We start from the raw sequence: 23,843 nt of genomic DNA on the forward strand, positions 1-23,843 counted from the left end.
TAGGGAATCAGAGTACACTACACTGTTTAGGCCTCTACTACAGAAAGCTGCTTGTGATAAAAAGTTGGATATATCAAAAAAATACACAAAATGCAGACTGTCATAAGGGGACCCAGATAAAGGAAGCACCTTAGGATTGGCTGAAGTTGAAAGCAGATGAACCCATGGCAAAAACAGATACACTTAGGAAAGAAAACAGAGCAGTGTATATTCAGAAAGTAATTTTATTGTATATTCATATATGATAAATATATGAAAAGAATTTTCATTGAAAAATTTATATACGATTTCTTAAAAGTATTGAACTGTTCTGAGGAAAGGTTTTAGGTATTAAAAGGTACTGAAGGGTGAAATGATCATTGGATATCTATAATATGTATGTGTACCTTTTAGGTAACATTTAAAAAGTTATCCTGTTCAAACATCCAAGTTGCAATACAGAGAGGATATTATAAAAGACAGCTTTCTATTTCGGCATCATTTGCTTTCAGTATATATAAGCCTCCAGACAGTACAAAGTTTAACCAGATAGAAATGCTCACTTGTTACATTAGACAATGTGCTCAATTCCCAAGATCCTTTTGTCATGACCACAGGCTGACTGACCTAAATTTGGACTTTTTAATACCAGCCAATGCTGGCATTTTGTAACAGCACTTACCTTGCACTGTGCGGTGGTGCAGAGAGAGAACAATGAATTTCCTATGTTAAACGGTGTAACTCCCACAGATCACATACACCTCACCATATTGATTCAGTTCATTGCATTCCATATCCTGCCAAAATAAATCTACTGTAGGACAGCTGACATTATTGCTCACTGAAGATTTAACAATATATTTCTCTAACATAAGACAGAAATACACTGAAACTTGATAACAAATCCAAGAGCAATCTGAAATTAAACCACATGCATGCACCACATTTTTATAATGTTGCATTTTTTACGTTTGTGTCAGAAAATGTGGTAGGAGAAAACTTCTCTTCAAACAAAGGTAAGGAATAAGAACAGCCCTTCTCTAAGAAATTGTTAAAGAATCACGGGACCCTGAAAAGCTTGACTGCCTTTATACACTAAGGACTAGCCTGTATAACCTCTACCTACTTCAGTGAGTAATTGTTTACAGGACATCAGTGGGACTACTCCCGAGTAGTGGCTCGTTAATGTTAGGACTGAACAATCCAGCTCTAAATATTTAGCACCTTGATTTGTATGCATTTTACTTTAAAGCATTTTATGCTGCCTCCCTACTTTTGTAGTAGTGCTAATGGGGGCAATTCTCACCTTTCTATACGCTTTTACAGAGGCTGTTTTTAAAATAAAGGGCAACTGTGTCTACACTTCAAGCTGGGGGTGTGATTCCCATTGGCATTGAGCTAGCACGCTAAAAATAGAGCGTAGCCACTGCGATGCAAGCCCTGAGTTTGCACCCGGACGAGGCGCTAAGTGCAGACTTGGGCTGGGTACCCCTCCCTTCACTTGTGCTCCCACAGCTACGCTCTCTTTTTAGCAAGGTAGCTCAAAACAGAGCTACTGCGTGTACGGCTCATGGAGCTGGGAGCCACCCCTAGCTCGGAGTGCAGCCACCCTCTACATTTCAGGTGGTATGTTCAGTTTTATTGATATAATAGGCTCAATCCTGCTTCCATTAAAATCAAGGGGAATTTTGCTCCCAGCGGGAATAGGATTGGACCCGATGTCAATCATAACAGGATACTCACAAAGGGAGCACTTGATCTGGTTGGTCACTGAGCATTTCAAGGCAAAGTGATATTAGATAATACTGTCTCACTAAAGCTTAGAAAACCTCATTACTCGCAACTATATGCTACTAAATTAAACTCTAAGAGCAGTTGTGGACAACTTCTTGCCAGGGGAAATCAGCAACTCACCAAGTGAATAGTCTGGCTTTTTGCCAGCTTTTTTCATGCTCATTTGTTACATCCACCTCCCCACCAACACCCCTCACCATAGCTACCTGTTATAAAGACCTGGCCCTTCGAGGCTTTATGGTCCCAGGCCAGTTTAAATTAAAAATGGAGTATTTCAGAAGGGTGTTACTTTTCATTATGCAGTCCCACGGTTCCGCAGAGCTTGCTGATACCTTGTAGTGATTCCTTGCCTTGGGTAGGGCAAACAGCCTACCTATGTCAACCCACATCCACTTCAATTCCCTACAAGTTCTACCGGCTCCTGCCCAAATAAATAATCCCCTTTGTATTTTAATTCAAGTCCAGACCTCTAATTGTTGTAGCGGAAGAAGACAGGGCCTCACAAAAAAGCAAAGGCTATTCAGTGAACCTTGAACAAGTGAAGCTCAATAGTTCTGAGCTTGATTTAATACCCCATTCCAACATCCAACAAGGGGAAAAAATTTATTATAATGCAATATATATGTCCCTGCAACTACACCCTTTGTATTTTGGCAGTAATTTAGCCAAAGGAAGGGCTTTACATCTCATCCATCACTTTTAGTTGGAAGGGAATTGCCTAAGTCCAAGTTTTTGCAGGGTGTGGTTGATACAGTGAGATGGTTGAATACACATGACCAAAGGCCACATGCCTCACAAATCAGAACCACCACAGATGTGCTGGGATCTCAAGAATTTTATTACACTCAGGAGTTTTCTGTTGTCTGAAGATAACCACACTCCCCTTTTCTTCACAAAAAAAAAAAGGAAAAATATTCAGATCTATAGTGACAAGTCTCTAAGGTGCCACTAGTACTCCTTTTCTTAAAGCAAGAAGAAGAAACTAATAACTAATGGGGCTAAAGTCTCTTGTTTTAAGCCTTCCCCAAAGCAATCTCCAAAAACAAAACCAGGAGAGTCAGTCAACAAATATTTAGATCCTATTATATAGTAAAATACATTGGCAAGCAAGGCCTCAATTTCAACAAAGAAAAAAACCTGATGGTACAGAATGCCTTTATACATTTTAAAATATGGTATAATATAGCAGGCAAGTTAGAAAAAACGTTCTTCATAAGCTGTGAGTTTTCTGAAGACCGCCCTTTATCCTACAGCTCGGTTTTGTCTGTTTGGGCAGGACTGGTGCTACTGCTGCCTTCTCCAGCATTGTTCTTATCTACAGGCTCGAAAGATAATGAGGCAGAGTTTATGCAATATCTTTTGCCAGTTGGACGAGGCCCATCATCAAAGATATGCCCCAGGTGAGCACCACACTGAAATAAAACAACAGAGTATCATTGTATTTCTATACAACTACATGGCACGGCAATGCTATTAATACTAACATCTGAAGGTTAGTCTATAGTGGGACAATGTTTACACAGGAAACTAGATTGAAGAATTTCTTAGGTACCTTTCATTAGCCTAACCCCTAGTCGATGTCTCTGTGGGCTGTACTATGCATACGAGGGAACACAGAATAGTGGAACTGTACATATCCAGAATCATTCAGAAACAATAATAGTTCAGGTATGTTCAGATTTTTTGGCTAAATAAGTAAGCCAGGAATAATTTATAAGTCGGATTGATGCTTAATTTGTTACTTGCAAGGAAGTATATGTGCTGTCACCACAGAGAGAAGTATTGTTTTGGATGAGTGGATGTCAGATATGTATAATAGCATGGAAAAAGCCATGCTGCTGACTATAACAGAGGTAACATTCACTTTCCTTTACATAGAGAACATAACCTTTGAAGAAACTGATCCACTGAGCCATTACTGAAGAACTAAGACTGCTGTAGAGGCACATGATGGGGGAGAATTAGGTTAACAAACATCTTGAAACCAACAGCATGCTGTAATTAGCCACTCCGATTCTTTCTTATTTCTCCAGCAGGTCAGGAGGAATAAAAAACAAACCCCTGCACTGTACAAACATTCACCTTGAATAGGGAGTCATGCTGCTTTGCTAGGGCCCCAATGCATCTCCCATTAAAGTGAATGGTTGATTCCAACATGAGTTGAAATCCGTGGAGTTACAGCGGTGTCACAGTTCAGAACATATCCCCTCGTGGGCTAGCAGCCTGACAGACAGACAGACAGACAGTCACCCAGCTGGACATCCAGATAACAGAAATTAAGGCAAAGAATTATTCTTTACGCTTAATTCATTTCTAACACAGTATCCAAAGCACATACCAGCAATATTGAGTATTCCTGGCTGTGAATAATTATTCATGTTGGCTAAGTTCCTAACAGCTCAGCATACTGGGGATAATTTTTTGCTCTCTTTGGTCCCTTTTATTGCAGTGTCCTCTTCATGTTATAGTCCTCGATTCACCAAAGCACTTAAGCATGCACTCAGGCCGTCTGTAGGAGCAGGCAGAGATCACTGCTGCAGGTTATACTCTCTTCATGCTTCCAAGAGGTATTTCACAATCGTGATGGCTAGAAAAAACTCCCCGTCCCAAATGAAAACTGAATTTCTGACTAGAGCTGGGCAGGAAACTGCTTTCCTATCCATCCCTTAAATACTTTCCAGATTTGAGGGGGAGGGGGAAAAATTTTCACCTCAAATTGGGACAAAAAGTCAAAATCTCAAACATATTCACGAACATATTTGACAAAAAATGTTTTACTGAAAAATTCCCCACCTGCTCTAATTCTGATCGACACAAGACTATAGGAGCAGGGGTCCTAGGCATGTGCATAACCTAGTGCTGGATAAAGAGACAGTCCTTACCATGAAGCGTTTAAAGTTTAAGACTCCAATCCGGCAACCAGAGCTGTGTGGGCGGATCCCTGTGAGTGGCAGGCTCCAGCTGTGGTATCGGGAATGGCACCATAAGGGCTAAACTTCCCAGACAGAGAGTTTTGGAAGGGCTCTGTGAAACTCTTGTTGTTATGCACAACCAGTTGGAATCAGCCATAGAAAAAAAGCAGACCTCTTGCAAGCACCTTAAGCATTGAGTGATCACTGAAAACCACACCAGCTTCCTGAGGGCAGCCCATGATAAAGCCCTTCTGCCCTGGCAAGGCAGCGGAAATGGCAGTGGTAGCTCAGTGGAAACACACCATTAGCCAGTGAGACTGCTTCCACCCTGTGGCATCATCAGGAAGTGCTTTCAGTAGCTGCTGTTATGCAAATGAGCGTTGGGAAGGCACAGGAAGGACTTTTAGGGAGGTGGTTAAGGAAGTGGTTAACAGCATTGGTAAGGCTGGGGACAGTATAACTACCTACAGTTATTTTTTTCAGGAGGGGGAAAAACAAAGGAGGTAATGAGGGTTAAATGAAAAAAATAAAAGCATAATATAAACAAAGATGATGCTTTAAAATAATACAACTAATGAGTCTGATGTTATTCATGACTGATCACTTGCTTGTATCCCTCTTTCCTAGCCCTGATCCCTTTTGTCCTTGGAGTTTGTAAGTTTTTTGAAGCAGGGATTGTCCTCATCTTATTGTTTTTTACAGCATGTGGTCTAGCATAATGAGGATCTTATTCCAATTGGGGCCTTTGGACATCAACATAATACAAATCAATCATAATAATTTCGTTTTCCGACGTATTTGTACAAATCAAAAATATGGCAATTAATCTTCTTGACTGAGAAAGTTTTCAAACCTCATGGCTCCATAGCAAAGTCTTTTCCAAATTAACATTTACCAAAAGATTTATAGATCACTCATTCTCCAATGTAAAGGAACAGAGAAAGAGAAATTACACAGAGGAGCAGATTTCAGGAAACATTGACATACAAATTTACGGACTATCAAGTCAACCTATCACAACAGAACTTGGCAAAGAATACTAAAGCCTCAACACGGTTAGAGGTGGTTTCATTATATTTTTCTGTGGTAGCAGTCATACCAGGATTGGATTATTGAGAAATCTGTTATATTTTGTGACATTGTCTCTCACTAAAATTTACGTATAGATTCCATGTAAACATGTGCTAATACTCGTGTGCAATGAAAGTAACTCAAAATTCAATTGTTTGCACCAGAAAGGAATTGTTTTGGCTGTTATTTGAAAGCATGAAAGACCAACTGTCCCTACACTACATACAACATTTCAACCATCACGGGTGCTGACTATTTTTCTTCGGTGACTGTTAAACTTGGTAAAGCCTCCCCATGAAAATCATCCTATGCTGGTTTATATATTGGGCAGAACGTGGCAAGATGATGGAATGCCAAGTGTAACTCTGGCCTTTGGCAAATTGGGAGCAGAGCTGACCACAGCCAACTGACAGCATGGTTGGGTCTCTCTGGGCTCCTGGTTCTCGTTGGTTGCCATGAGCTGAAAAAAGCACTGTGCAATTGGCTGTTAATAATTTATTCAAAGCATATCAACTTGCAACCAATCTTTTTGTGATTAAAGAATTTTATTGGTTTTTACAGGCACAACATAATAGCTAGAGAGACCCTAGGGGGAAGGACCCCCTGCACAGGAAAGGAAAAGGAAGGACACAGAATGTGCAACTAATTTAATATTATTCCCTAAATGTGCCTGCAATTAACATTTACCTGTCACAAGTATGACCTTATATGTATTTCCAGGATGATGTGTTTCTAACAGAACTGTAAACATTGTTTCTCAGATAATCCCAGGGATGCTTTTGTTTTATAGTAAGGTAACACCCCCAGCGTTTGATCTCTAAATTGAAGAACATTTTAAATATTGGCATTTACACAGAAGCAAACAGATGGAGGGACATTTACAGAAAAAGCAACTTACTTTTTTCATCTGCAAGAGATTAATACAGTTTGGAGCATGTGTGTGTGTGTGTTTGGAGGGATTGTTTACCAAGAACTGCACTGCAGTAAAATTGTTGTCTTTTTTGCTGCTGGGTACATGATTCACATTCTTAGGATCCACGGGAGGAGAGGAAATGGCTGTGTTATAGGTACACTATATGGGAGGGTTTAGTTGTGCCTTGTGCAAGTTGTTCCCCACCCCCAGGCTATAATCCTGTGTGATCTGCTGCATCTGCTGGGCCAAGTACGCGGGTTCTACTGGTGGGAAGTCACTGATGGGAAGCTGCTGTTGAACTTTGCTGTGGGGTTTAGCCTCATATTTTCCTACACTGTTTAGTAAATTTAGGTTTTGGTGTGTTTTAAATTGGTGTGTGCATTGCTAATGCCATTCTGTGAAATCTGCCAGTCCTAGTTTCTCCGAAGGTAAACGACATTCTCAGACTCCTCCACCCTAACCACATGCTGCTTTGGGCTCCAGTCAGATGAATCCAAAAACTTTGGGTTCTCTGGAAGGGAGTCGTCATATTCCAACCCATATGTTGGCCACAGGCTTCATTTGGCTGTACTCACGTCCTGCCAGGTGGCACTGAGTAGGCTGCATTTTCAACGAATGTCAGTAATCACTGAATAAAGGACCCAAATTCTGGTCCCACAGGGACCTTGCTAGTGGCTCACTGAGAGCTGCCTGCCCAGATGACGCTGGCTTGCCTTCTCATTTTCTGCTAAGAGAAACAGAACAGATGAAACGATGATACAAAGCAAGATTTTTTGTAGATCCAGAATAGGGCAATTAGCTCTCTAGGAGGGACACAGGTGAGTTATGCATCATGTGAAAGTATTTTATTTGATCCTGCTTTCAATTTGCAGCCCTGTGTTTGTATTATGAGAGAAGTAGACATTGCTCTCTTTACTATTCATTATTTGATAGATCTCCACTATGTCACCTCTTATTTATTTCTTATCTATACTAAATACAAGTAAGCTCTGATAAGATGAAGATCTCAAAGGAATGCTTCAAAAAGAACAGTTACTATTTTGATATGAACATTAGATACATGGCCAGATATGGATTTCAGATAAAGATATTCAGATACTAGGGGCTGGTAAAACACAACCCTAATAATTTTTAGTATCTCCTCATCTGGAAATTTTTCCATGCCTCTAATTTAATTTAATTGATTTTCCTTGGATTTTTTCTATTTGTACTACATCCTGTTCGAGATAGCATGATCCAACATGAACAGTGCTCTATGTGAAGCCACGCCTGTGATTTATAGAATGGCATTATAATATTTGAAGTATTATTCTTTATACCTTAATACTCTCTAACATCTTGGTTGCTTTTCTAACCACCAAAATCTATTGATCAAATCTTTTCACTGAGCTGTCCACAGTAAAGTCCAGGTCTTTTTCCTGAGTGGTTTCAGTTAATTTAGAACCCATGAATGTGTATGAGTACGGACTTGTCTACATGGCGCCAGCAAAGCTCTCTAGAGAGTTGTGATTTGTACAGTGCTGTAACCTGTTATGCACTAGCTGCCCCTTTAGACCCAGCTGGGGCACTCTCTTTCAGGTACCTGGTTCGCACTGACGTAGTCCTGTTTCAGACCTTTAGAGCAGGGTCTACACAGGGCAGTTGGAGAGCATGTTATTGTGCTTTTCAAATCGCACCCCTCTAGCATGCTTTGCTCTGTCGTGTAGACAAGCCTTGTTAAAATAGTTTCTTCCAAAGCACATGTTAATATTCAACTGAAAAAGTGTGAGGTATCTGCAATTATATTGTGGAACTGTTAAATCATTGTTAAATAGCACCAGTTACCAGCTGGACAGGGTCCTAAGCACAGACTGTGGCACAAAGTATTCTCAATACTTCTGTACCTCAGTGAGCAGTACTGCCCTAAACTCAGCCAGGGAAGAATTAGTCCTTGTTCCCTCCATACATTGCCCAGCATGCATGGAAGGGGAGGTTACTTACATGTAACTGGAGGTTCTTCAAGATGTGTGGTCCCTATCTGTATTCCACTGAGGGTTATGAGCAAGCAGCCTGTGCCTGGCACTGGAACTTTTCAAAGCAGAAATGTCCGGCTGTCCGTGCATACGCCCTTGCACTGCCTCATGGTTTTTCCCGAGGCAATGAAGGATGGGGCAGACTGACCGCATCTTTGGCTCCTTCTCTACCACGAATCTACCAGATCCGCAACAGAAGGGAAGGAGGGTGGGATTGGAATACAGTCAGGGACCACACATCTCGAAGAACCTCCAGTTACAGGTAAGTAACCTCCCCTTCTTGTTTGAGTGATAGTCCCTACTGTAGTCAACTGAAGGTGAGTAACAAGCTGTACCTAGCTAGGAGAAGGGTGCAAGGAAGATGATGGAACTGTGGAGCGGAGAATCGCTATGACAAACAAGGTGTCATTGCAGAATTATACACTAGAGCATAATGAGAAGAAAAGGCATGTACCAAACTCCAGGTGGCTGCCTTACATACGTCCACAAGTTGGCACATTTTGGAGTGTGGTGGAATTTGATGCTTGCACTCTCATGGAATGGGCCCATATCCCAACTGGTGGGGATCATCTCGATAACTGATAGCAGAGCATAATGCACCCTCAGACCCACTTCGAGATTCTCTGGGTGGAAATGGCCTGCCCTTTAATTCTCTCTGCTATGACAAAAAATAATCTGGGAGACTTCCAGAATGGCTTCATTCTTTGTAGATAAAAGGCCAGGGCCCTACGTACATCGAGGGAGTGAAGCTGGCATTCCTCAGTTGAGGTGTGGGAAAAAAAGTGGGCAAATGTAGGGTGTGTAAAGGTGAAAGCAAGAAACCACTTCTGGTAGAAATTTGGGATGCAGGTGCAGTGAAACTTTGTCCTTATGGAACACGGTGAGAGGGAGGTTTGCGATCATGGCCCTCAGTTTGCCAATCCTCCTTGCAGCGGTAATAGTAACCAGGAAAGCGACCTTCATGGAAAGAAGAGAAAGGGAGCAGAAGGCAAGAGGTTTGAAGGGAGTGTTCATTAATGATGTAAGCACTAGACTGAGGTCCCATTGCGGAGTGATAGGCTGAATGGGTAGGTATTTATTTACCAGGCTCTTCCAGAATTGGGCAGTCAAAGGAGGGGTAAAAATGGAATGCTTCTCAACGGGAAGGTGGAAAGCATTAAAAGCCACTGCATGCACCCTGATGGAGTTGAGAGCAAATCCTGAGGCCTTCAGATAGAGGAAATAGTCTAAGAGCATTGGGATGTCCACAGCTTTGGGGGCAAGACCTTGTTCTTGGGCCCAGGAAGCAAAACGCATTCATTTGGCTTGGTAGGATCATCTTGTGGAGTCCTTACTGCTACTGGAAAGGACATTCTCTACTGCCAACGCACACTCCCATGCTAGTGCAGGCATCCATCCAAAAAGCAAGCTGTCAGCATCTGTGGACAGGGGTGCCGGAGTCTGTCATTGTGTTGTATGAGCAGTTCCAGAAACATCAGGAGCAGGAGTGGAGGATGCTTCGACATGCAGAGAAAAAGAGGAAACCAGAACTAGTGATTGCCAGAACGGAGCAATCAGGATGACAATAACCATCTCCCACTGGAGTCTGTGAAGGATGCACAGCAAGAGTAATAGGGGAGGGAAGGAGTAGCTGATCCAGTCCAACCAGTTGATGACCAGGGCATTGCCCTGTGAATGGGCACCAAGTCCTCCCCTTGAGCAGTACTGAATGCACTGGGTGTTGGCATGAGATGTGAAGAGGTCCCTGATCAGAGTTCCCCAGTGACCAAAAATGTCCACAATTACTGTGTCATTCAACTCCCATTTATGGTCAGCGGCAAAGTTCCTGCTGAGAGCATCGGCAATCACATTCCAGGTTCCTGACAGGCAGGCTACCAACAAATGGATACAATGTGCAATGCAACATTTCCAGAGGCATACTGCTTGTGCACCCAGCATTGGGGACTTTGTGCCTCCTTGCTTGTTTATGTAGTCAACTGTAGTGGTGTTGTCCAACATGACAAGAACACAAAGAGAATGGATAGCTGATAAAAACTCATGGCATGCCTTGTGTACCGCCTGAAGTTCCAGGATGGTGATAGGTATCCTGACTTCCTGCGAGGTCCAATTGCCTTGTGTCACATGATCTCCCCTGTGGGCATCTCAGCCGTTGAGCGATGCATCTGTTATGATTGTCTCAAACGGCGAGGACAGAAGGAAGGGCATTCCGGAGCAAACTTGGAACAGTTCATGAGGCCAAGGAACATTTCTGAGTCTCCCCAGAGGCAGTGGCCTGCAGTCTATGGATGGACCCGGGGCTGGTAAGGGGAGTTGTCTCAGGACCCACGAATCATGAGATGCCAGCGGGGCATGTTGCACTGGAACCAGGACCAGCAGATTTGATGAGCGATGAAACTTCTTGTCGCTCTTGTGGGCTTTTGAAGGCAGCGTCCCTCTGTGGCTGGAACTCGTGGATGGTGTGGTGTCTTTCTTGGATCTAGAGGAAGACTTACTGCCATACTTATGTGCATGCTTCCGAGACTCATGGCTAGGCCCCAGCATGGGTTCCATAGCACTGGTACTGGCAGAGCTGGACTGAGGCTCCAAGGTAGGAGGCGCGCTCTTGGATTGTTCAGGCCGATATATGGGGGGCTCCCTGCCAGGATCCGACTGAGGCCCCCTGGCAACCTCCATGAGCTGCTTCTTACAACGGAGGGCTTGGCCGTCCCATGTATGGGCAGGGAAGTTAGAGGCAGATACTTCACCTGGATGCGGCACAGGCTTCCCCCAGGCAGTACAGACAGCATTGGTGCTCATTGCTGAGTGAAAACGAGCAAGGGCAGGAAGCAAAGATTTTGAATCCTGGCATCATTGGCACAATCCAGTACCCCAGACATGGGCTTTAAAATACAAATTGTCAATATCACATTTCAAAATATGCAAACTAAATATCCTTAAATCAAACTCTTAAGTTCTCATGCACACTTTTATTTTTTCCATTTTGGCTATCTGTGAATTTCAATTATTGATGGAAATATGTTTTCATTGCTTTGTGTGTACATAAGGAAATTAACTTTTACCAACATTTACTGATACAAATAAAATCCTTCCAAGCCTATTTATAGTTATCATTTAGTTCCACAAAGCAATTCAGTAAAGTGATGATTAGAAGCTCATAAGGTTCCTCAGTCTATTATGAAATAAAAAAGACACAGCCCGAGTTCCTCTAATATTGAGCAATATCTTTTTATGCAGTAAATTTTCCAGCAAGTTGTTAAAATTCTTTAGCAATCAGAGATCATAGCAGAGGTTTTGAGATTCCTAAAATGTGTACAGCATAGCTACCAAAAATGTGTTAAATGGCTTTCTTGCAGCATGTTACCTAGATAAGAATAATACAATTTCATAGAATCATAGACTATCAGGGTTGGAAGGGACCTCAGGAGGTCATCTAGTCCAACCCCCTGCTCAAAGCAGGACCAATCCCCAATTTTTGCCCAAGATCCCTAAATGGCCCCCTCAAGGATTGAACTCACAACCCTGGGTTTAGCAGGCCAATGCTCAAACCACTGAGCTATCCCTCCCCCCCTATAAAAAAAAACAACACTGATGGCCCCACCTCTCCATGGGGCTCCGCTCTGCCAGCTGCTCTGCATCCCACAAACTGCTCTGCTCCACCAGCTGCTCCGCTCACCGTGCTGCCAACGGCTCTACCATATAGCTTCAGGCTCCCCCGCTACCTAACACAACACTCAGTGATTTCAGCTCTTTTGTGATTTCAGCTTGTAGTAGGGGAGCCCCAGTGCTGGTGCACCATTAGCGCAAAGTGAATTCAGCTCAGCAGCCTGTAACTAGACTCCTAATGGAATCAAAATTAGCTCTGATATTCCACAGTGGAGAGAGGAGGAAGTGCAATTAGCATGTAAGGCCCTCACCAGGGGGCCCATGCCACCAGGTATTAATACCTGTTCCCAGCCTCTCTCCATTTATATCAGTAGATATTTCCCTTCAGACTGATTCAGGCACTGGCAATTTGGGCCTCATCCTGCACACACTGAAGTTCACTGAAATTTTGCCATTGACTTTAGTGGGAGCAGAAATGGCCCCAGAAGACATCATCATCATTTCAGAGAGCCTCTTTCTTAACATGCTCTAAGCATTCCTGTATGAGCACAGAATAATCAGGATATATTTCAGCAATGCTGAAATCGGTTATCCCAGCCTTGGTCCTGTCTGGAAACACAAAGGCAGATTTATATAGCATGAATGAAGCTGTTGCACCCTCACTAGAAGGAGGTTGAGGATTTAGAAGTGGATGGTTGAGAGTTGCTGGGTGTTTTTGTAACATGTCAAGTCAGCAGTTCCCCTCCCTTCTATATAATGATTATGCCATTCACTTCACAGAAAGCTGGGCATCATAATGGATGAAAGCAAGCAGAACAAGACAGATAATGGAAAGTTCGGAGCATCTGGCATTATTATTGAGTTCATTATTATGGCAGATGGGATTACCTGATGTGGCCATTAAGATTGACCTGGGAATGGGTCTTGGATTTCAGTTAGTGCTGCTCTTCAGTAATGCACAGTGATGGTATCAGCACACAAATAGTCGCTACAACGCTTCCAACCTCTATCAAAACCATTTGTACATGGAGGTAGAGAAGCGGAGCTCAGGGATGAGCATTGACGGGATTCCTTTCAACAAGACAATTTCTGTATACTTGGCACCACTGATTCAAGCCAATGATGTATGCTCTGTTAAACAGTGTTTAAGCATACTCTTATTAGCACTTTGTACTTTGCTTGGACCATTTGTCTGTCATACTTGCAATCCACCACGCAATTTTAAGATTATTAGTATTTAATGAACTAAAAGCTTTGTAAGTCACAGTGAAAGGGTAGGGTGCTGTAACAATATTTGCAGCCTTTACTATCAGAATGGTCTCAGTGCTATATACTGACCTGACTGCAGCCTGTTTCAATCCTGTGCATCCCATAAGAGAAGTCATCGGTGAACGTAATTGCATCAGGACTGATCACATCATAGAATGAAGGCCAACCTGGAAAAGAGGAACAAGAGAAATCAAGAGCTTCAGTATCTTTGTGTCAGATTGCGTTACCAACAATTGAGGGGACCACTGTCAAAAGCACCTACGTGACTTAGGAGCCTAAGTACCATTTTCAGAAACACCCGTTACCTTGCATGTACAATTATAATACATTATTACTCATGTACAATTATAATACATTATTCACATTTAGACCCTCTCAGAGAACAAGCTGCCAGCACTGCCCTTCTTCTGCACCTGCAGAGCTCCCTGGCATGCACCTCCACAGATAGCAACTGCGACAGTCTAGCCCAGGTAAAGAGATGGGTGCTCTGGTAACCCAGACACAGATTCAAACCATGCAAGCCTTTAAAGATCAATAAAAAAAATACTTTGGGTTCCACTCAGCTGCCCAGAGGCAACCACACTAGCTCATAGGATGCGCATGTTATGTGCTTCCAGTGGAAAGCCCCACTTACTAAAGGGCTCCTGAATTCTGGAATAGCTCAGCTTCTGCATGGTCTCAGGTGCAGCCCCAAGTAGAGAGCATTAAGGGGTCTAATCTCAGGGCAACAAAGGCATGGATAAGCATAAGGCCTACATCCAAAACAAAAGACCTCACTTCACTTTGCCATGCACAGATGGAAACACGTGCTCTTCAGCACAGCTGCTATCTGAGCCTTCTGTAGCAGCCTCAGGTACAATTAAGAGCACTATATTGTGACCCCTATTTATAAGTCATGGCTGCACATCATCATCTGAAGAATGACCCTTCATTCTTTAACTATTCGCTCCCTAGTCTCCCCCTACTCACCAACACAGGGACTGGGGAACCCAAGCCCCTGCAACTACAGTGTCCCAGCAGATTCCCCTCACACAGCCTGATTAGTTCACCTAAATAGCAATCGAAGGGCTGTGTTGCTTATAGCTGGGCTTCCACATAAGAATCTGCCTGAGAGACTTGAAAGGTCACCTAAAAACCCATACACACCTGATCACCACCAGATACCTGCCCCTCTCATGCAATCCCCTAAGGTCACTCACCCATACATTATACACATACACACACCAGTCTCTCTGTGTGTATATATGCTCGCACATACCAAAGTTCTTTCTCCTAATATCTGTTAAACATTTGTTATTAATGGTTTTATAAAATGCCTTGCAGTAAGTCATTAAAGAATGTAGCTGCAGCTACAAATCACTTTGCACAGCTGAATACAGGATGTACAGAATTTCCCACAAGATTTTTAGTAAAGGGAGGTGTGGAAGCTATCAAATGGTCTCAATATGTGCAGGGAAAGCATGTCAATGCGGAACAATACTGCACATCTTTAGTTACATTTTACTGTGTAAGGTGTAGATGAAAACTTTTGAGGAAGAAACCATGTAAGAGCGAAACAGCCCCTCCCCGAGTGGTTCATTTCTCACCCTTTTGGAAAAACTTGGATAAATACAGTAACATATTAATTAGAGTTCCAAGTAGGAGCCCACCAGGACCTGCAATGAAGTCCATGGGGTCTACCCACACAAAGCTCATTGGGGGATCAGGGGCTAAAAGTGTTATCCAAGTGTGACCAATGAAAAAATGGACAAAGCTGAAGATCAAATACTCTGAGCAAGGCAAACATCCTGCGAGAGAGAAACCCACCTGGAATCCCTCTAGTAATGTCAATCTTTAAAAAGAATGGTTACAAAGTAACAAATGTCTTTATAAATTATTCCACACTGTAAACCGTCCCTGCCAAACAATGCACATAGCTTCACAAACAAAACAAGAAGCAGCCTATTACAAAATTCTGCAGAATGGGAACCTGTCAAAAATTGTTATCTTCCAGTTGGTGGATCCTCTCCAACAATGCAAATTATCTCCTGAGAAGGAACTCCACCTAATGATGAGTGAGGTCTTAAGCAGACCTGGCTGAATAATTTTCAACAGAACCTTTTCTGTCAAAACCAAAATGTTTTGCGAAGCAGAATTCTTGTTTTCTGGCCAGCCCTAAGTCTTAAGGAAGAGAAGCCCCAAAGAAGACAGCATTTTCCTCATAATGTGAAAGTATTTGAAGGAGGAACTCTTCACTGTTGTAGAAATCCTCAAAGGTAACCCTCCCTCCCCCTACGCACAACAATAAGGAGAAAGCTTCAAAGGCTGCTCTGCAGAGATTGAAGCAATCTGTGTCTTGCTGAGAAAATTATCTTGTGCAAAGGGGTTGGGGGGATATGTTTATGTCAGTTTTGACATTAAAGGAAGATCATCCATCCTCCTCTCTCCAGACTTTTCCTTTTGGTCTTCCCATCTAGCACAAAAAATTATTTGTTTTGGATGCATGCCATGCACTTTTAAAAAGTGAAGTCAGCTGAAAACCTGTACAAACAGAGTTGAACTCCCTTAAAGCAGCCTTTGTACCCAACTGGAGTGACTAGAATTTAGTTTATTAATTTCCAGTGTACACATTGTTTTTTCAGAATGTCACTTGTTCTATAGATTCTGCCAGTGAGGCATCTGCTCCCGCAAAGTAGTGACTACAACATAGTTCGAAAATCCAAGCAGTGGTTCCTCAGATTTTCAACCACTTAATGCTAAATTGTTGCATTTCCACCTCAATGATATCTCCTCCACCTCGTCGCCTCTTTGGGTCTCTTATAGTATTATTATGATGAACTAATAACATTAAGAAGGTTGGTAGTATAACTGTGTGAAACCTGCAGGGTACAGTTCATGAAGGGCACCATCATTTGGTTGGCCTGGAGATGGAACCAAACTAACCGCTGCATGTTTGATGGAAAGTTTGAATTCATTTGGCAAACTTACAAGGCATACCAGTACCCTTCCCCCTCACCTCTCTCACTCCCTCTTGCAGGAAACGTAGCATATAGGAATAGAAGGCAAAAAGAAAAGGAGTACTTGTGGCACCTTAGAGACTAACAAATTTATTTGAGCATAAACTTTCGTGAGCTACAACTCACTTCATTGGATGCATTCAGTGGAATTCCAGTGGATGAACTTTCATGAGCTACAGCTCACTTCAACTGGATGAATTCAGTGGAATTTATGCTCAAATAAATTTGTTATTCCACTGAATGCATCCGATGAAGTGAGCTGTAGCTCACGAAAGTTTATGCTCAAATAAATTTGTTAGTCTCTAAGGTGCCACAAGTACTCCTTTTCTTTTTGCGAATACAGACTAACACAGCTGCTACTCTGAAACCAGGAATAGAAGGGTATCCTTTGGATAGCTTGTGAGCCTTCTAGTAGTGCTCATTGTGTACTATGTTTCAAAAGCAGCCAGAAACCAGTCAGAGCTGGATTATGTATCTAGCTAGACCTGGCATGTTTGTGTATATTTAGTAAACACACTTATCTGGCACCCAGTTGTACCCATGTGGCTTCTTCTTATTGTCTGTATTGTGTAACTAGCAAAACAATAGGGGCTTTCTTGTTTCTCCTCCTTTCCCAGCAACCTCCAGAAGATCTCTTCTTGCTTTAGGGTACATCTACACTATAATTTAAGGTGTAACTGTAGCTCAAGTAGGCTACGTGTGCTAGTTTTAATCTAGCTAGCACAGGTAACAATAGGAGTCAAGATGTGGCAGCATGGGCTTCATTGCAAGCTAGCTGCCACAGTAATGTCTGTCTGGGATGCTGGTTGCTGGGTATGTACTCGGGTTTCAAGCTCATGCTGAAGCCTCTGCTGCCACAGAATCATAGAATATCAGGGTTGGAAGGGACCTCAGGAGGTCATCTAGTCCAACCCCCTGCTCAAAGCAGGACCAATCCCCAACTAAAACTTCTAAGGAAGGAGATTCCACCCCCTCCCTAGGTAACGCATTCCAGTGTTTCACCACCCTCCTAGTGAAAAAGTTTTTCCTAATATCCAACCTAAACCTCCCCCACTGCAACTTGAGACCATTACTCCTCGTTCTGTCATCTGCTACTACTGAGAACAGACTAGATCTTCATTACCATTGTTACTCACACTCACTAGAATAAAGCTAGGATGGGTACACCTACTCTTCCTTTGCTGCATGGCCATACCCTTAGGACTTGTCTTCACTACCGGGATAAGTCGACCTAAGTTACGCTACTCCAGCTATGTGAATAAAGTAGCTGGTCGATGGAGCTTAGGTCGACTTACCCCGGTGTCTTCACTGTGCTGCACTGATGGGACACACTCTCTGGTCGACTTCCTTTACTCCTCTCCGAGAGCTGGAGTACCTGGGTCGACTGGAGAGCGCTCTGCCGTCGATTTAGCGGGTCTTCACTAGACCCACTAAACTGACCCCTGCTGCATCGATTGCAGCAGTGTGGATCTCCCAGTAGTGAAAATCAGCCCTTGGATGTTATAATCTCCCATCACTGCTCCCTCCTCCTGGGACCGAAGCCCTGCCACCCAGGGTCATCCCTAGCTATTCTGGGGCCCTACACAGCCCCTCTGTGGGGGTGGGGCCCCAGGCCTCTGTAGGGGTGGGGCTGGCTTGGGGGACAGGGGAGAACCACCCCCCAGCACTCACCAGATGCGTGGCTGGGGCTGGGCCGCTGCACTGCCTGCCGCCGGTGAGTGCTGACCAGGCCCTGCTTCAGTCCTCAGGTGCGGGAAGAGGTGGGGCTGGGGTAGGGGTGGGAAAATGTGGGGCTGGGGGGGGGGGGGAGCAGGGGCGTGGGCCATGGGGAAGAGGTGGGCCAGGGGCTGGAGCAGCACGCAGCTGCACGAGGCACCAGGAAATTTGGTGCCCCAGATTTCCTGGTGCCCTACGCAGCTGTGTACTTTGCATATGGGTAAGGACGGCCCTGCCTGCCACCTCCTCCTCCCTCCCAAAGTCCGTAAGTGGTGCAGAGTGGCTGCAGTACCATGGGTTTCAGGTGGCTGCAAGCATAGACTCATGCTTCATTCAGTTTTTCAAAGGGCATTTTGGGGCTGGATGCTTCCAAAAGGGAAATAGTAACGGGGGAGAAAAAGCTCTCCCATTTCTGCTCTCTGCTGGTTCTACTGAGTTGGGACTGAGAGGAACTGTAATCCTTTGCATTGTAAAGACTGTGCCCGGGAAGAAACACCTCATTAATGTTCATGCGTGATTTCTTTAGAAGAGTAGCACACTAAAATTGGACATTTATCAGCTCCAGCTCAGCAGATCTAGCTGGTAGCAATAGCAGGAGTGTTTTCCCTTGAAGAACAGTAAGCTTGGTGAGTAGAACAGGACAGCAGCTGGGGGGAAGGGAAGAAGGGTAATTGCAGGAGACAAGCTGGGAACAGGGAGTTTTGGATTTCCCAGCTAAGTGAACAACTTCAACCAAAGTTTGCAAATTTTTGTGAATACATTGATCCCTGAACTCAAGATGCAGTTTGAGAGGGACTGATGCAAATGTTACACACAGCCTTGTTTGTTAGTAATTTGTATTGTATTATAGACATTTAAAATGGGTCTAATTCTTATCTTCACTAAGGTCATTTTACACCACTCTGACAGTGGAAAGGGGCTTTAAAACAGGAATATATTATATATATGCACTCACTTTAAGGCCCTGGGGCCTTTGTGTAAATGAGAATCAGGCCCATTTATCCTTGGTTCTGTGGGTTTCTGATATATTACATGCCAGATTTAATTGTTTAGATATAGTGAACATCCATTCTGAGCCAAAAGTGCAAACATACAAAACAATGAAACGTTATTCTATCCATTACCTCACTAAAAAAGGTGTATAAACCATACATTAGAGACAGGTCATTTGCACTTGGCCCTGAATAACAAAAAGACTCTTAAACCAGTAGGTTTCACAGATTTAATCAGTCATTTGCTACACTTCTCTCCACCTCCTCCACCTGGGATTTCTCCCAAATATTTTGTAAAGCTGCATGGCTTTTGCCCTAAAATTGGGATCATTTGTTTTTACTGAGGACCCTTAATTTGCTGAAGAAAAGATGGAGGCTCATACTCCTTCATCAGGGAATGCTTTCTTCAGAACAGAGAACACCTGATGACTGCCCTGGGCAGCCAGGTTAAGAGCAGGAAGGAACAGAAATGTTTCTGCTCATACAGTATGTCTGATGTCATTAGTGCAACCCACAAAATCTACTCATAGTCTCGTGTGTGTGTGTGACAGAGAAATCAAAACTTGTTGCAGCGGATGGCATATGATCTCTATCACATTAAGGTTAAAAAAGACAGAAGGAAGCTTATTCTCCATGAAGATGAAAATTCTAGAAAACCCTTAACATATGCACTCCCAGGGCATATTTTCATAAGGTGATCCTGACGTCTGGGCAGAGTCCTATACAGTACACAACATATTTCCTACTTAAACCATCAAATTACAGCATAAATGTAACACATGATAAATATTTTCAAAACAGTCTACCCCCTGGATTTTGTTATTTATCTTTCAAGGAAAGTCTCAATCCTGCTTCCAATTTTGTGAGTTCGGGCACATTTTGTAGCACTTAGACATCTAACTGCCTGCGTCCACGAATTAGGAAGTTAGAGGTTTAACTGCTAAAATGTGAGCCTGTAATTATTTGCAGAAGCAAAACTGCAGGCTGCTTTAGAAAAGCAGGCCCAGTTAGCGTGGTTTCTTTGTTTTTGTTTGGTTTTTTTTGGTCCAGAATATTCCTTTTGATAATTTCCTGAACAGCACAATTGCAATCACAAATCATTTTATGTTTTTGCATTAGTGCCCCATTCAGATACCTGTGAATTGGAGACCTCCTCTCTGTCTTCCATAGCAGTGATTTTTACAGTTATGTTTTCCATTTTAGAATCCAGAGACAGTAAATGGTAGGCTGCACTTCATCATTTTTTTGCTAAATTATTCCAAGCATTTCCTTCAGAAAGCTGTTTGCAGGTGGAAAGGTAGAGAGCGATGGCATATGCTAGGGCGGCAAAATGGCACCAGCTGGTGGGAGGCAGGGCAGGAGGAAAAAGGGCCTTGACCTGAAAAATGCCTGGTTTCTCTGATGGGTTTTGGAACTCTTAAGCTTTTCAAACACAATTTTTGTTACTGTAAACCACAGTATTTAATGTGGAGTCTCATAGTTTGTCTTATTCCACTGAGAAACTACATCTTTGCAAAAACACGAAGCATACAGGGTTTAAATACAGTAATAAATTTTCCACTTTAAAACAGTTGTAGGTCTTTAAGTTACTTCACTCTCTCTCCCCATACACATTTATACTAAGACCGAGTCTGACAGAGATCCATATACCAGCCTCTAACTTCACACACACAACCTAGATGTAAAAACGGTACAACTGCTGTAATTTTGTTATATATAATGCCTTTGCAAATACAAGATGTGATCTGGTTAATTTGGTGAGCTTTACACGTTTATTTTCACAGCATTTTCTAGATGATGACTATGCAGTGAACAGTTACAGGAAATAAAATATTTCTTATACTATATCTTGCTTACGCTTCAGTAAAAAAGTTGTACCAGATTTGAAATACTGTCCTTGATTCAAAATACTACTTGCTGGGATGGTATTGGATAGAGTAGGCCTGATTATGGTTTCATTTATGCACATTTTACAGTGAAGGAAAATTAATTTCAATGGAGTTACTCCCGATTTACACCAGCGTATCTATAAGCAGAATCAGGCACAGAAATCTTGTGAGCTTCCAGGATTATAATCAAGTGTTATATACATCCCACTGGAAAGGAAACAATCCCAATTGTCCAATTCCTATGGCATAAGGCTTTCAGTGGGACCATGAGACCATATTGTTAGGAAGGGACATGTAGGGAGCTGGGCTGAGAGCAAGGCTGTGAATGTGGGAGAGCATAAGGAAAAAGTAGGGCCTGGAGTTTGGAAAGAGAAGCGGATGGGCTCTAACAAACTCGCTGTGATCAGCAGAATTGTGCCACCACAACAAGGAAATATCACGCTTAGGAATTGTGTCTGAAGGAAATTTTACAAAATAATTGTTGATGTGAGAGGATCACCATCTTGCTGTTCTGTCTCTCATTTGGGCAGTAAAGGATTGGAAGTCATAAATAAAGACAATGATTTTTTTCTTTCGATCGCTGTTCTCTGAATGTCAAAACAGGTCTTTACACAACAATGACAGGTTTCAGAGTAGCAGCCGTGTTAGTCTGTATTCGCAAAAAGAAAAGGAGTACTTGTGGCACCTTAGAGACTAACCCATTTATCTGAGCATGAGCTTTCGTGAGCTACAGCTCACTTCATCGGAAATTGGTTAGTCTCTAAGGTGCCACAAGTACTCCTTTTCTTTTTACACAACAATGTATCCAATCTGGATTTATTTCTTTTGCTTAGTTTTGGCATGATAAATCTGTTTAAAATGATTGCTGAGAGAAGTCTGAAACTTCACATCTACAATCTTGTTTGACATTTGAATAACTCAGAACAATTGGATTGACAAGAGCAACCCAGATATTCCCGGGTCAATGAAAACATACGGCATCTGTTTGCTTTAGAAAACAACAACAATATTAGCATACAGCTATTGCTATGCCTCCTTCATTAACCCTTCTGCAATATTCTAAAATACCTCAATATATATATACATAACGGCCAGGAATGGGCTGCATTTCCTCTAGACTACATCAGACATCTCCAACCGTGGACTTTATTAAAATGCAACAGGTAGGCAGGAGCACTGATCTTTTCCCCAGTGTTCTTAGAATGATTTCTTTTTGGTTGAGATTCAGTAAAACTACTGAACCTAATGCACTTCATCCAAAAGGGTTTTTTCCTCCCCTCAGCTGAACAGTGCCTCTTGTAACTTTAAATCATGGTTATTGTTTTTAAACATGTATCTGACACATACGTCAGTTGTAGATCTGCAGCAGCAATGGATCTGAATAATATCATGTGTAGCAGTGTAACCTATAATTTTAAAATGTGATTAAGAAATGTCTCAGATAGTTTTTTAAATTTACTGTTGACCTGATATCCTCAATCCAAAAGTATTCAGTTTTGGACAATGGATTTATTTTCCTTATAAGAGCCCGAACAGTAAAGCAAATGTATGTCTTGCAAGTGGCTTGTGATTTACATAATTATGTATTAGCGCCATAATTCACTAAATCAACCACAATTTTCATCTAGTATAAATAAGTCAGTATCAAATTGTGACTGCAAGTTGTGTAGTTATTTAAGTGAGTTAGCCTTGACAGCAACCTGATATAATGCATTAATGGGAAGAATCAAATGAATAAAATAAATACAGCCCAGTCATCAACATAATCCAACTAGAAATGAAACTATTATTATGTTATGTTGTGGTAGCACCTAGGAGCCCTAGTCAGAGACCAGGACCCTAACCGTGCTAGGTGCTGTACAAACTGAGACCAGAAAAAGACAGATCTTGCCCCAAAGAGCTTAGATCCTTTCATTTATACAGCCCAATCCTTCAAGATTTACTCAAGAAAAGCTCCCACTAAAATCACAAAGATTTTTCCTAAGTAGTATTAATATTTTAACATCACTACCACCTAGCTCTTATATAGCATTTTTCTTCTACAGATCTGAAAGCAATCTACAAAAGGTAGGCAAGTATCTTTAATCTCTTATCTTCCTGGCCATCCATATTAAAACCAAATTTAAAAAAAAAATCCATTTATAAGAGACATTGCAAAATGCCACATTAATTGGGCAATATTTCATAAATTTGTTACTTCTTTTAAAAAAGATTTTGCATTGAGGTGGCAAGGGAAAAATAATTTGAGGGCTTTCAAATTTCATGGGCCTGATTCTCTCCTTGTTTTCACCAATTTGGTGCAACATATCAATCTTAGGTACTTAGATGACCCCATTACCATAGTATCTGAACATCTCACAATTTTTCATATATTTATTCTCACAATATCCCTGCACTATTATCCCCATTTTACAGATGGGAAACTGAGGCACAGATAATGACTTGCCCAAAGTCACTCAGGGCGCCTGGGGCAGAACAGGGACTTGAACCCAGGTCTCCTGAGTTCCAAGCTAGCACCTGTACAAAAGGACCAAGTATCAAACAGCACAATTCATCAGACATAATTACTGATGAGCTTATATAACAAAGTCCCTTTTTACCAGCTGTAATCAAGTATGTAATGCTCTGATTTCTATGTTTACTCAAACAACTGTGCACAGAGCCTACTTCATTGGAATTCAAGCATGTTTTCACCCT

The 23,843-nt window shown here is 42.3% G+C and overlaps 1 protein-coding gene across 5 annotated transcripts in view; it reads right to left on the reverse strand.

Annotated features, from left to right (window-relative positions):
* Positions 1-315: 315 nt before the first annotated feature.
* The window catches only part of MSRB3 (methionine sulfoxide reductase B3), a 147,214-nt gene continuing 123,686 nt past the window's right edge, over positions 316-23,843 (reverse strand). For all 5 annotated transcript variants that reach the window (XM_077833359.1, XM_077833374.1, XM_077833351.1 and 2 more), the window contains 2 exons: positions 13,623-13,720; positions 316-3,185 (listed from right to left, as the gene is read on the reverse strand). In XM_077833359.1, coding sequence (XP_077689485.1) covers positions 3,021-3,185; positions 13,623-13,720 — 263 coding nt within the window. In that variant the 3' untranslated portion in view covers positions 316-3,020. The remainder of the gene's footprint in view (positions 3,186-13,622; positions 13,721-23,843) is intronic.

Source organism: Eretmochelys imbricata, chromosome 1 (assembly GCF_965152235.1).
Source record: "Eretmochelys imbricata isolate rEreImb1 chromosome 1, rEreImb1.hap1, whole genome shotgun sequence".
Lineage (NCBI taxonomy): Eukaryota > Metazoa > Chordata > Testudines > Cheloniidae > Eretmochelys > Eretmochelys imbricata.